Here is a 13,455-nt window from a genome sequence, read left to right as displayed (position 1 = left end):
TTTTGTGGCCCTAGTTTTTTTTAAAGTTTGAATATTAATCCAATGAAATTCATCAAAGTGTCAAATGAATCTTCCTGGACTGTAAATGATACAGAGGACACTAAACATAAGAGCCTCTGGTTTGAAAATCAAGGGGATGGCATGAGTTGAGGGGGAAGAACTCAAACCAGCACATGCCTTTTTATGAAATACTCACAGGCAGAAAAGAATATTAATATGATGCATTTTGTTAGACTGATAGTCATAAATTTGATTCTTATATTTTCAAAGTAGAAAACAGATTACATTTCTATGAAAAATGCATCTATTATTAGTGTTAAAAATAACAAAACAAGAACAATTTCATAAATGACATATAATAATCAGCAACAAACATTGGGATTTCAGACTTGCTGCTTTCTTAATTGACCAAATCTAGTAAGTTCTAAGATGCAAGTTATCAGAACTACTACAAACAAGACAGCTGTAAATGTCCATGAATCTCTTTTGTAGTTTATCAAAAAAATCTAATTGCCAAAAGAAAGAAAACCTTCCCCTCTAGAAAATCCACATGTAAAATATAATGATGAATGAAGAAACCGATTGGGTATTACTTTGGGTTTGTCCTTTAGGTAATGGTAGAGAAGACAGTACAATAAAGAATATGGGCAGAAAGTCAGCAAGCGTTCTTGAGAGTTGAGAACAAGGTGCTGCAGATCCAAGTTGCTTGAATAATAAATCTAATTTCCTATCAATTTGTTGAGAACATGATGAACTAGAGAAAACTACAGCAAATCCTGGTCACATCAGTCTGCAAGTACCAGCAATTCTGTTCATTCAGCTGACCTGATTGTGTACAGATTCTAGGCTGGTTTAAAGCACCATACAGTTTCTAACATTGCCATAGTTACGGGCAGTTCAAAATCTATAAACTTATCAATAACTATTTTTCAGTTGATGCATTTACAAGGTCATAACTGGCCATTTTTCTAATAATTTTTTAAATACAAAATTTCCCTTTCTGTATTCTACTCGAATTTTCTTGTGCACACATTAGGAACTGACACACCATCAGCATGGCAGTTCTTTTGGGAGACCAGCTACCTGGATACAGGTCTGTACATTTTACATTTTTTTTTGAAGAAATACATATAGTGTCTTTTACAAATGAGTACTCAAGGGTAATGCCACTATAGGACACATTAATCCTGGAATATTCCTTTATATGAACTTTACTGACAGTTAATATGGACAAGGGGGTAAAAAAAAACCTTTTTGGTCCTGTGCTAAGCTGATACAAAAGAAAATCATAGTCCATTACCAACATGGACAATTGCAAGAAGATAAATTGTTGTTCACTGATGGAAACCAACAGACATAATTTGATGTTCTACCATTTATTGAATTTTTGCCTGGGACACCATAATACTTAATATGCAGGCTGCACCGCAGCAACTCTTCTCAAATACCCTAACAAGTCACACCTAAATTAATTGTAAGCACCAAGGGTATCAAATTAGATGCAGTGATTCAACTTTAACATAAGACAAGCACTGAGGGTGCCCCATGTAAATACGTCCCATGTGCATGCTCAGAATTCTACTTTGAGTATTTCTGTTGATTCAAAGTGGCTTTTAAAATCATGCAATTGGAGTTGATCCATGCTATCTCTTAATAACGTACATTAAATATGGAATGATGTAAATAGCTTAATGAATTGAACCTCCTAATTTAGAATTTTTATAATTAACAATACCTTCAATTAATAACCCATAAAATGTGTCACTATAAAAGGTATATTTATCCATGTATTAATAGATGAGGACACCGAGCTTATTCATTCTTTACCAGTGGATTTGTTTTTAGAAAGACAGCGTTCAGCTCCAGCATAAGTTTTGAATGTAGTTTTGCATCAGTTCTAAAACACGTTTCATCGAGGGTGACTTCTGCTTGACCTGGATACTGTGGTCCCTGCCAGAGTCTTAACTTTGTGTTGCTTTGTGTTACATTAGCTTGACCTGGGCGTAAAGTGGGCCTATTTTGCTCCTGTCCATTGGCAGGCAAAACCCCTGAGTGTTGTAGGCAGGCAGCCAAGTGATGAGATCTCCCTTGTGTATCCTCACGAAATGTCTGACGAAGGACATCATTCAACTTCAACTTCCTGCTGTCTTTCTGCAATGAGAAATTAATTGCTTAAAGGAGGGAATTTAATACCCTGGTGGAAACACAACTTCTCCAACTTAAAGAAACAGCAAAGTTGCAATTTTAAAAAAATTAGGATGTTACACCACAAATATTTTTTTATTTAATTAACACGGAGCAATTAGATGCGGTTCCTGGCAAAACTCAAGAACTATTTTGATGCGACCCAAACCAAGCTTTAATTTAAGGAATGCATGCATTTGGTAAGACATCAAGGATTCCAAATCTACAAAAGAGGAAGACAAGTCTTAGAAGTGAATCAAATAGTCACCTTTTTTATTAATTTTATTAAGAGGTTTTATCAATTAGGATTTCCTTCAATTTCAAACAGCTTGGGTAGGCGCAGGTTGCAATTAATTGAATATAGAAACATAGAAAATAGGAGCAGGAGTAGGCCACTCGGCCTTTCGAGCCTGTTCTGCCATTCATTATGATCATGGCTGATCCTCTATCTCAATACCATATTCCCACTCTCTCCCCATACCCCTTGATGTCTTTTGTGTCTAGAAATCGATCTAGCTCCTTCTTAAATATATTCAGTGACTTGGCCTCCACAGCCTCTGTGGTAGAGAATTCCACAGGTTCACCACCCTCTGAGTGAAGAAATTTCTCCTCATCTCAGTCCTAAATGTCCTACCCCGTATCCTGAGACTGTGACCCCTCGTTCTGGACCCCCCAGCCAAGGGAAAAATCCTCCCTGCATCCAGTCTGTCTAGCTCTGTCAGAATTTTATAGGTTTCAATGCGATCCCCTCTCATTCTTCTAAACTCGAGTGAATACAGGCCGAGTCGACCCGATCTCTCCTCATACGACAGTCCTGCCATCCCAGGAATCAGTCTGGTGAACCTTCGCTGCACTCCCTCTATGGCAAGTATATCCTTTCTTAGGTAAGGAGACCAAAACTGCACACAATACTCCAGGTGTGGTCGCATCAAGGCCCTGTATATCTGCAGTAAGACATCCTTGCTCCTGTACTCAAATCCTCTTGCAATGAAGGCCAACATACTATTTGCCTTCCTAACTGCTTGCTGCACCTGCATGCTTGCTTTCAGTGACAAAATGTAAAACAATGCAGATGCTGGAAATCTGCTTCCAGCAAGTCAGTCCACATTTGCGGAGAGAACAGAGGAGTTGATGTTTCCGGCGTGGGCCCTTCGTTGGAGCTGTTCTGATGAAAAGGTCCATGCCTGATATGTTAACTTGTCTGTTCTCTCCCCAGGTGCTGACTGACCTGCTGAGTTTTTCCAGCACTTTATATTTTTGCTACCTGAATACCTTATATTTGTTTAGTTTTTTTGGATAGGTGATATATTCTTAAGTAATCCCAGTGTTCTTCAGTAAAAACAGAATTTAACACTGATTTTCAAAATAATAAATTTCTCCAAAAGTATACGTATTTCGAATTAAATTTATTGTTGGATAATGCAGTAAAGGGATAATGTTCTCTTACAACCTGAGTGTGTGCCTTCACCTCAAGAGCACCAACAACTCATTTTGAGTTAAATTTTACTACAACGTTATACTACAAAGCATAATAGTGGATAACAGCTCCGTCAGTTTACATTCCTAGAATGATACAGCACAGGAGGCGGCCATTTGGCCCATCATGCCTGTGCCTATTTTTACATTTTCCAATCTCCCTCCACTTCAGTTCCTGAAATTTTTAAAAATATCTGTGTGCCTTAGATAGGGAAAATGTAGAGGTCAGGAGCTAACCTACCACTTCCCCATTTTAATAAAATGTAATTCAATCCCCACACAATAGTTCAACGGTATATATCAGCTGTTACAATAGCACTACTGCTCCAGGAATGTACTGTTCACTTCCACCACTTGTTTTCAAAAAGTAACACAATCTTCTATTTTTGCATAGAACAATGCCTGCAAAAGCATATTTCCCCAAACTAACATACCTTGGGATTTGGCTGATATGCATCAGCTGCTTTCATGCGTCAACACATTATCATTAATCTCTGACGTCCACTGACTTTTACACCACACATATTGCCTGAATCTCAGTGGTTTACTTGCAATGGATTATTTCTGAAACCAGCAATTATATTGACTCCTGAGGGTGGGTCCCTGTTGCTTTTGGAGTTTGCTGCTCTCCGAAGGTCAACCTTGGTATGACTTTTAGATTTGGCTGGTGTCCTTAAACCAGCATTTCTACTTCTCAAAAACAGTGGCCTTGACTTTAACTCCCCCCACCTGGCAGAAGCCGGGCTGAGTCGGGGGCAGTTAAAATGAGGGCAGTCACTTCCCCCTTCTGATCCTACTGCCCTTCCGCATTCTTCTGATATTAACCTTCTCTTTCAAACAGGTGAGCGAGACACCCAGCGGGGTCCTGTTTAAAAATGCAGATCAGGATCTGATCTTCAATTTTAGTTGGCGGCCTGCATGGGGCAGCACTGATGGCTTCCCAGTCAAGCAAACCTTGTTGGGAGCCAGATCATGGGCCAGAAGAGGCAAGGTTTAAATTTACATTTAGATTTCCTTGTTGGCCAGGAAGAGCAGGAGTGCTCCTCCAGGCCTCACAAGGAAGCCTTGGGTCCCTCCTCTCTCCCCAGTCGTCCCCAGAGCCCCCACCCTCCAAACTAACTGCCGGGGACCATTCCCATGGATTCCCGTCTGTAGCCTCCTGCTGCTGAATTCCCGCTCCCATCCGCCGGCCAGGTAGTGGATCTGGCCAGGTCTGTGCGAGAAAATTTATGGAAATGAGGCCTTGCCTTTAATACTGGACTCCCTGCCCACTTCGGAGTTTGTGTGCATGATACCTGCACACCCCCCACCTCCCCCCGCCCTTAAAATCGGGGCCAGTTTCTATTATTACGGAGCCTGAATAGTTTGATATGAAGTTCCTCAAGAAGACTTTTGAGAAGTAACCAGATGTTACTTAATGTGACACTTCACATGTACTTATCTGCATGCATCACCACGTCAGCAGACTTAAACTGTCCTTCCTTACTCGGTTTCTATTATTTACAATTAATCCTTGCTGTGACTTTTACTTGAACAACACATACTTTTGAGAATTGGTAGCTTATGGAAAAATAAACTCCAGGTGAGCTGTACTTGAACAAACTTTTAGGCTTATCAGCTATGTGCCCAATGTCACTGAACAGTTTATTTACCAAACAATAATAAACCTGCCAGGTATTCTCTATGTTGCCAATAAAGCAATGTAAAATGCCACAATACTTTGGGTGCTTGCATCCTATATTATCAGGCAAGGAGAGCTGAGGCCTGCTCTGCATTTAATATGCACTGCACATGACTATGCGACGTACACAGACTGTATAAGGCTCATTAAGGTCCTTGCTTTTATGTTAATTATCGGTCTTGCCCATAATACAGCTGGAGCGCTTGTGTAGCACTGCAGATGCTCAGTACATGCTGGCAACGGACACTTCAGGTGAGATCTCTAAGGAAATTTACCAAGCCAAATTTGAAGGGTGACCTGTCTTTAAGATAATGAAAGGGTTTGATAGGGTAGACGTAGAGAAAACGTTTCCACTTGTGGGGGGAGTCCAAAACTAGAGGTCATAAATATAAGATAGTCACTAATAAACCCAATAGGGAATTCAGGAAATTTGACCGGGCTTTTGGTCACCCTTCCTAATAACTCCTTCTTTGGCTTGGTATTCATTTTTGTCTGATTACACTTCTATGAAGCACCTTGGGACATTTTTCTGCTTTGGAGGTGCTATGTAAATACGAGTGGTTGTTAACGGAGTGTGGTGGGCAAAATGGCGCTGGGAGTAGAGGATGGGGCAAGTTGGAGTTGCTGCTCAGGGAGAGCGAGCAACAGGTGTCATGGTGGGCACATCGAATAACGAACAGGGCTGTGGGATTGAGAATTGAGCCTGGGACTGGGGACAGATAGAAGGTGGACTGAGGTGTAGTGTCAGGAGGGAGGATCGATTGGTGGGGGGTGGGGGCAACATGGTGCTGAAGAAGAGGATGATGAAAGGGAGCATATTGAGTTGAAATTAAACTACTGTTTCATTGGTTTATATACTTATGTAGGTTTTTTTTTTAATAAAGAATCAGGCAAGGGTGATTCCTAAGTGGCCCAGGGGATCTTGTGGTTAAGATATTCCATGAGTGTGAGGTGGTGCCTTTTGGTAAGAAGAATAAGGAAGCCACATACTGCTTGGATAATAAAGGGTAAATTTTAACTTCCAGCCCAGAAAGGAGTGGGGGGGTGGGGGGAGGTTTTCGGATGCGCGACCCGGAAGGTAAGTGGGCAGGTCGCGATCGATGAGACCAATCAATTGTGCTTCAGTGTTTCGTGCCCGGCAACCAGCCTGATTGATAGGCTGACGACTGGAGGGAGGGATCATAGGCCAGGAAGAAGATCAGGGGAGGGGACCGGGGAAGAAGATTGGGGGAGGGGGTTGGGTGGGCGGAGAAGATCATTGGGGGGGGGGGGGGGCGGAGAGGATGATGGGGGGGGGGCGGAGAGGATGATGGGGGGGGGGGGGGCGGAGAGGATGATGGGGGGGCGGGACGCCGAGAAGATGATTGGGGGGGGGGAAATCTGTACCCTTAGATTCCTTTGCTCCTCTATACTATTTAGACTATTATCCAAGCAGTATGTGGCCTCCTTATTCTTGCTACTAAAATGTACCACCTCACACTTATCTATATTGAAATTAATTTGTCAATTACACACCCATTCTGCAAGTTTATTAATATCCTCTTGCATTTTTGACGTATTCTTCCTTTGTATTAGTTACACCCCCAATTTGGTGTCACCCACAAATTTTGAAAATGTACTTCCAATTCCTGAATCCAGATCATTAATGTAAATAGTGAACAACAGTGGTCCCAGTACCGATCCCTGTGGAACACCACTTCCCACCTTTTGCCAGTCTGAGTAGCTATCCTTAACCCCTACTCTCTTTTCTGTTTTATAGCCAACTTGCTATCCATTCTGCTACTTGTCTCCTGACTCCACATGCTCTGACTTTAGTCATGAATCTACATTGTGGTACTTTATCGAAGGTCTATTGAAAATCCAAATATATTACATCTACTGCATTACCCTTGTCTACTCTTTCTGTTACTTCGCCAAAGAATTCAATAAGTTTGGTCAAGCATGACTTTCCCTTCTGAAATCTGTGCTGACTATTCTTTATTATATTTTCATTCTCTTGATGTTTTTCTATTACATCTTTGAGTAAAGATTCCATTATCTTTCCTACCACCGACATTAAGCTAACTGGTCTATAGTTCCCTGGACTTGTTCTATCTCCCTTTTTAAATATAGGAATAACATTAGTTGTCCGTCAGTCCTCTGGCACCAATCTCTTTTCTGAATATTTTTTATATATATGTAATAGTGCCTCTGCTATCTCCTCCCTAACTTCTTTTAATAGTTGAGGATGCAATCCATCCGGACCAGGGGTTTTGTCCTCTCTAGGTTTGATTAGTTTATCAATTATCTCCCCCTTTTCTATCTTAAATATTTTTATATTTTTTTGATCTCTTCTTCTAATGTCCTGCCCACCTTGTTAGTCTCCCTGGTAAATACAGAGGCAAAGTAACTATTCAATATTTCTGCCATTTTGCCATCACTACCGGTGAGTTTATCTTGTGTGTCCCTTAGTGGCCCTATCCCTATTCTGATTTTTCTTTTATTTATGTGTCTGTAGAATACTTTACTATTTCTTTTTATATCCCTTGATAATTTAATTTCATAGTTCCTCTTTGATTTCCTAATTGTTTTTTTGACTTCTTTCCTAACCTTTTCATACTCCCTTTGTCATCCTCTCCTTTGTTGTCTATTTACTTAGTGTATGCCTTTTTCATTATTTTCAATTTTACCCATATCTCTTTATTCATCCATGATGTTTCATTATTGGCTAGTTTGTTCTTGCTTTTTAGAGGAATATATTTCTCCTGAACTCTATTGATCACCGTTTAAATATTTCCCACTGCTGTGCTCTCTCTTTGTCTGTCAACAATTTTATCCAGTTTACCTTCCCTAATTCCATTCTCATCACCTTAAAATTAGCTTTTTTTCCCAAACTATTACTTTGGTCTTTGTCTTACTTATGTCTTTCTCAATCATTATTTTAAATCTTATTATGTTATGATCGCTATTGCCTAGATGTTCCCCAACGTCTATTTCTCTTACCTGCTCTGGTTAATTTCCCGTTACTAGATCTAGCAGTGAGTCCTCTCTTGTTGGGCTTCTCACATACTGGGTAAGAAAGGAATCCTGTACACACTGTAAAAACTCCATTCCCATTTCCCCTTTCCATATCTCCTCTTGCCAGTTTATTTGAGGATAGTTGAAATCTCCAATGATTATTATTCGATGTTTTTTATTCATTTCATAGATTTGTCTACATATTTCATAGATTTGTCTACACATTTCATCATCCACTATTAGGTGGTCTGCAGAATATACCTATTAATGTGATCGATCCCTTCTTATTCTTTGTCTCAATCCATAAGGATTCTGTTTCTACCTTAATGTTACTTATGTCCCTTACTGTAAGACAGTCATTGTCAGTTCTGCTTGTGTTCATAAACCACTCAAGCTTCACGCTCACTTTATGTCATCAGGACTGCTGGATTGAATCACTTTTGTTGTAACACTGTCAATTACCCATTATCCTTGCCTACACCTATCTGTACATCTCTCTCTCTGTCTACCTGTATAAAAATGGTGGAAGCGAGTTTCTGCGAGAATTGTCCCACCTGTAAATAGCGTTTTACACCATTTTCCAAGGTTTCTGCGGCTGTTCCGCTAAAATTAGTGGATGAGCAAGAGAACTCCCTCAGAAATCTACCCTGGTGTGTCTAACATGCATTAACACTTGGTTGTTATACTTTCCTATGCACAAATTTTGTGTCACAGTTAAAAAAGTATAAAGCCAATCATTTGCAATCAACAGAAAAATCTCCCCAGTAACATAAAGGCCTAGAAATTCAGCCACTTTGGGCTGCAGGGTTAAATGCCTGCACCTGAATGGTGAGGTCCGAGGCACTCCTGATATTAGGCCTCAGGCCTCATTTCCATGAAGTGGGCAAGCTGCAGAAAGTAAGAGACACCGGGGTGTATTTCCCTGATTTAAGGACCGCCTGTAGGCTTGTTTTTACTGAGTGCAGCCGGCGCGGATGCAAACCAATCTTGCAGTGGGGACCTCAAACACGCATTAGGTCCCTTATTTGCATAAGCAAAAGGGCTAACGTCTGTTTCAGGCGTGGGCATAGTACGCCGATTTTTTGGCCTTTACCAATACAGTGGACAGTGTACTTCCAGCTCATAATGAGTGCACGCTTCTTGCCCGCCATATCGAAAACTTGGGAGGCCGTTTAGTGCCTGAAAAGCTGGTGCTGCGTGGTCTAACTTCTAGGCCAAAATATCTCATTGGCTCAGGTGGTCAGACTATTTATAGCCACTAGCTCACCTTAGCAGTCACACACACAAAAGAGAGAAAAAAACCCAGTCTGACCTCTAATTAATCTTATCAATCAGAATCTAATTAATTTTAAGAATGCTGAGCAATTACACCTTCTATCCTTAAAGTAACACAATTTTACAACACCAAGTTATAGTCCAACGATTTTATTTTTAATGATTAAAAATAAAATCGTTGGACTATAACTTGGTGTTGTAAAATTGTTTACAATTGTTAACCCCAGTCCATCACCGGCATCTCCACATCATTAAAGTAACACACACATCTACACTGTAGCAGCTGACTAATACATTGTGCATTACAAGATATTATTCTGCTGCTGAAGTGCTGTTATGTGTCCTGTGCTTATGAAAATAGCACATGTACTGTGAGCAGCGCTACAGGAGATCAACTAATCTAAATATTGACAGTACTGATCAAGCATCATTTTGATGCCATTCAGCTTATGAAGGACACCAATTAGTGGACATTTAAAACATCATTAATCCGTGGGTAATGCAACATTCAACATTAGTCTCATGGTACAAAACTGCATCGACAAACAATTTAATGCATCAGTAAATGAAGTAAAGATGAACATAAAACAACTTGTTTAACACCTGATGTACAAATGTTCCATTTACAAAAATAAAAACTAAGTTTAGAAAATGTCCAGGAAATGCAGTGGACCATTTGAGCGTTATGTAACTCCGGCTTCACAATGGCTAGAGTTATACTTTGCCACAGTATGAATGAAGCTCAAGTGGTGTGAGGGGTCTTACAATGCTATCTTTATTAGGTATCTTTATCAGATCAGGACCTGATTCCCTGATTCCTGAGTTATAGTGCCATTTTTCCAACCCATGCACACTCAAGATCACTTTGCATCAACGTGAAAGTGGCAGTATAACTGCAGCTTTATGTGAATTGTGGCAATCATCTAATGCAAACAACTTACTTGTGCTTGTTCTACTTTTCTTCTACCAATCTTTTCTTGGATTGGAGTTAAACCCACGCTACCAAGTTTTGCATTCAGCACCATTGATGAAACATGTAACTTTCCATCCAGTCGCCAAAGGTCACCTTCATGCTGTTAAAAAAAAGAAAGTTTTTCTCCCAATGAAAGACAATTCCATTAAGCATTTTCACAACCAATATTTTGAGAACTAAAATCTACCCTGTTGTTGAATATTCAGTTCCATCGTTTCAAAGTACAGATAGAATTACAAAGTGTAATGTACTGACAGCTGATGTCTATATTTGCAGATCAAAGTCAGAGTATTTGAATGACATATTCAATTTTCTTTCATCAAATTTGGGAGAACAAGTTTCTGCAGTCATAAACCTAACCTAACATCTCTTCAGTGAGTTACCAGTTAAGTTTTCAGTTTTATCAAACAGTGCTGTTTATTAAAATATTGCACGATACATTACAAATATTTTAGTCTTTTTCATTTTCATTGTGGTGCAATGCATCAAAATGTCCTACCAACTTTTTAGTCGCTGTGTAAAATTCTATTTGTGGGTGGAACTATGCAATCATTTTTGAAACGATGTGCAGCAATTCCTGTGTGCACCAATTCCCTGTTTGAATCCCATCAGTCCATTTACCACCCTAAGCACAGCACTGAGAACACCCCGGTCAAAGCTATCAAGGATATCCTCTGTGACTGTGCCTTTTAACCCTCCTTGACCTTTGCAGCGTTGGCCATTCTCCTTAAAAGCCTTTCTTCTGTGGTCCAACTGAGTGTGGCTGGCCCATCTCAAAGCAGCTCATGCATATCCAGCAATGGCTTCTTGTCCAGCTCCCACGTAGTTCCAGACTTTCCCAAGGATCGATAATTTCCTCGTCAATTACACGCTGCCCCTCAGTGACAATATCTGTAGACACGGTATATACTAACAACACACAGATTCAGCTCTCCATCACTTCCCTCAACTCCATGACCACCTCTGTGCTGCAAGACTGCCTATATGACATGAAGCCTAGGCAGTCAGAATTTCCTAAAATTGAACATTGAAAAGACTGAATCCATTGTCTTTGGCTTTCGCCAACAATTCTGCACCCTTGCTATCAACTCTACTCTCCCTCACTGGCTGCTTTCTCAGGCTGAACCAGATGGCACACCACCTCAGCACCTTTTGTTCAACCCAGATCTAAACATCAAACCGCATACCCTAACCTCTACCAAGATGGATTAATTCCATCTCTATAACATTGCTTGCCTCTGTCCTATTGCTGCTGAAACCCTACTTGACTTCTCCAGTGCTCTCCTCACCTAAGCACCTCCATCTCTTTACCTCCCTCCCTAGCTTTAAAAGCCTTCTCAAACCCCATCTCTGTCCAAACTTTTGGTCACCCTTTCCTGACCTTCCCGCAAAAGCTCAGCATCTACTTCTTTTGTCATGTTGTTATATATTTCTATACCTCTTTGTATGAGATTTGCACAGCAGTAGTCCGTTTTCCACTGCTCTGTCTTGGACTGTTTCAGAGACAGACTAAATGAATATATTCATCCTTTGCACCATACTCATTTTATAGCAGTAAGTAGGCAACTACATTGCTAACTTGTCAATAAGGCCTGAACAAATCTTCTAACGAGTTGTCCTTCAAAGATTATCTTTAACCTCTGAACTTATTTATCTGTGGTATAACTTCTTGTCATTTGTGACAGATCTAGTCAGGGATTAGTGTCTGTTTCTATAGAAACTATACAAGATGCAATGCACTGACAAAACACTTAAGGTCATAGTTTAAAAAAATGATGAAAGATTTAAAACTGAAAGCTCCAGGATGCTTAATATTTTTCTCACCAATTCTCTAGCTAAGACTGGCTGTTCCATGAGTACATCACTGAAACGATATTGTACTTTAGTTTACTGAAACAAAACTCAAAAATGACAAAAAAACAGATTGCACTTTTGCCAATTAGTCAAGTTTCTGTTGATTAAGAATATCTGCAAAAAATCTACACTACATATTCAAGCAAAAAATATTGAATCATATATATGAAAGATGTACACTGTCTTTATATTAAATAATTAAATCAACCCTTCTTGTTATAGTAGTCAGAGCCAATGGGTATGATTTTAACATTGAAAAACGGTGGGTTGGGGGCATTCAAAATCACTTCGATTTCAGACCTGCCCCCAACCCGCCCATTTATGGTTTTCACCAGGGTGGAACGAGGGGCGGGCAACCAACCCGCTCCCAGGAGGCGGGTTGGTGATTAAAACCTTTCAAGGTGGCTGCGGGCCTCCATTTTTGTAGAATTTGCATTTTCAACCCCTGGGGGCTGGAATTCCCAGGCTTCCTTCTTTATGCCATGTGAAAGGAGGCGAGATGGCCCGAGTCTGCAGCTAAGTGCCTTCTGGCACAGATAGCGCGCCCAGAGGAGTGCTCCCCCCAGTTCCAACAACTCCACCTACAATGACACCCCAACGATCGCAATCCCCCCCCCCCCCGATCTCTGCCCCCCAATGATCGCGGACCCCCACAATGACCCCCGACACCTTTTTTTTTATTCATTCACGGGATGTGGGCTTCGCTGGCAAGGCCAGCATTTATTGCCCATCCCTAATTGCCCTCGAGAAGGTGGTGGCGAGCCGCCTTCTTGAACCGCTGCAGTCCGTGTGGTGACGGTTCTCCCACAGTGCTGTTAGGAAGGGAGTTCCAGGATTTTGACCCAGCGACAATGAAGGAACAGCGATATAGTTCCAAGTCGGGATGGTGTGTGACTTGGAGGGGAACGTGCAGGTGGTGTTGTTCCCATGTGCCTGCTGCTCTTGTCCTTCTAGGTGGTAGAGGTCGCGGGTTTGGGAGGTGCTGTCGAAGAAGCCTTGGCGAGTTGCTGCAGTG

General features: G+C 40.9%; 1 protein-coding gene across 1 annotated transcript in view; it reads right to left on the bottom strand.

Moving 5' to 3' along the window:
* Nucleotides 1–382: 382 nt before the first annotated feature.
* The window catches only part of arap2 (ArfGAP with RhoGAP domain, ankyrin repeat and PH domain 2), a 332,431-nt gene continuing 319,358 nt past the window's right edge, over nt 383–13,455 (bottom strand). Inside the window, exons 32-33 of the mRNA XM_067988973.1 lie at nt 10,555–10,686; nt 383–2,151 (exon numbers count right to left, since the gene is read on the bottom strand). Coding sequence (XP_067845074.1) covers nt 1,813–2,151; nt 10,555–10,686 — 471 coding nt within the window. The 3' untranslated portion in view covers nt 383–1,812. The remainder of the gene's footprint in view (nt 2,152–10,554; nt 10,687–13,455) is intronic.

The sequence above is a fragment of the Heptranchias perlo genome, chromosome 1 (genome assembly GCF_035084215.1).
Source record: "Heptranchias perlo isolate sHepPer1 chromosome 1, sHepPer1.hap1, whole genome shotgun sequence".
Lineage (NCBI taxonomy): Eukaryota > Metazoa > Chordata > Chondrichthyes > Hexanchiformes > Hexanchidae > Heptranchias > Heptranchias perlo.
The sequence above is the reverse complement of the archived record's forward strand: the minus strand, read 5'-3'. Positions and strand labels throughout refer to the sequence as shown.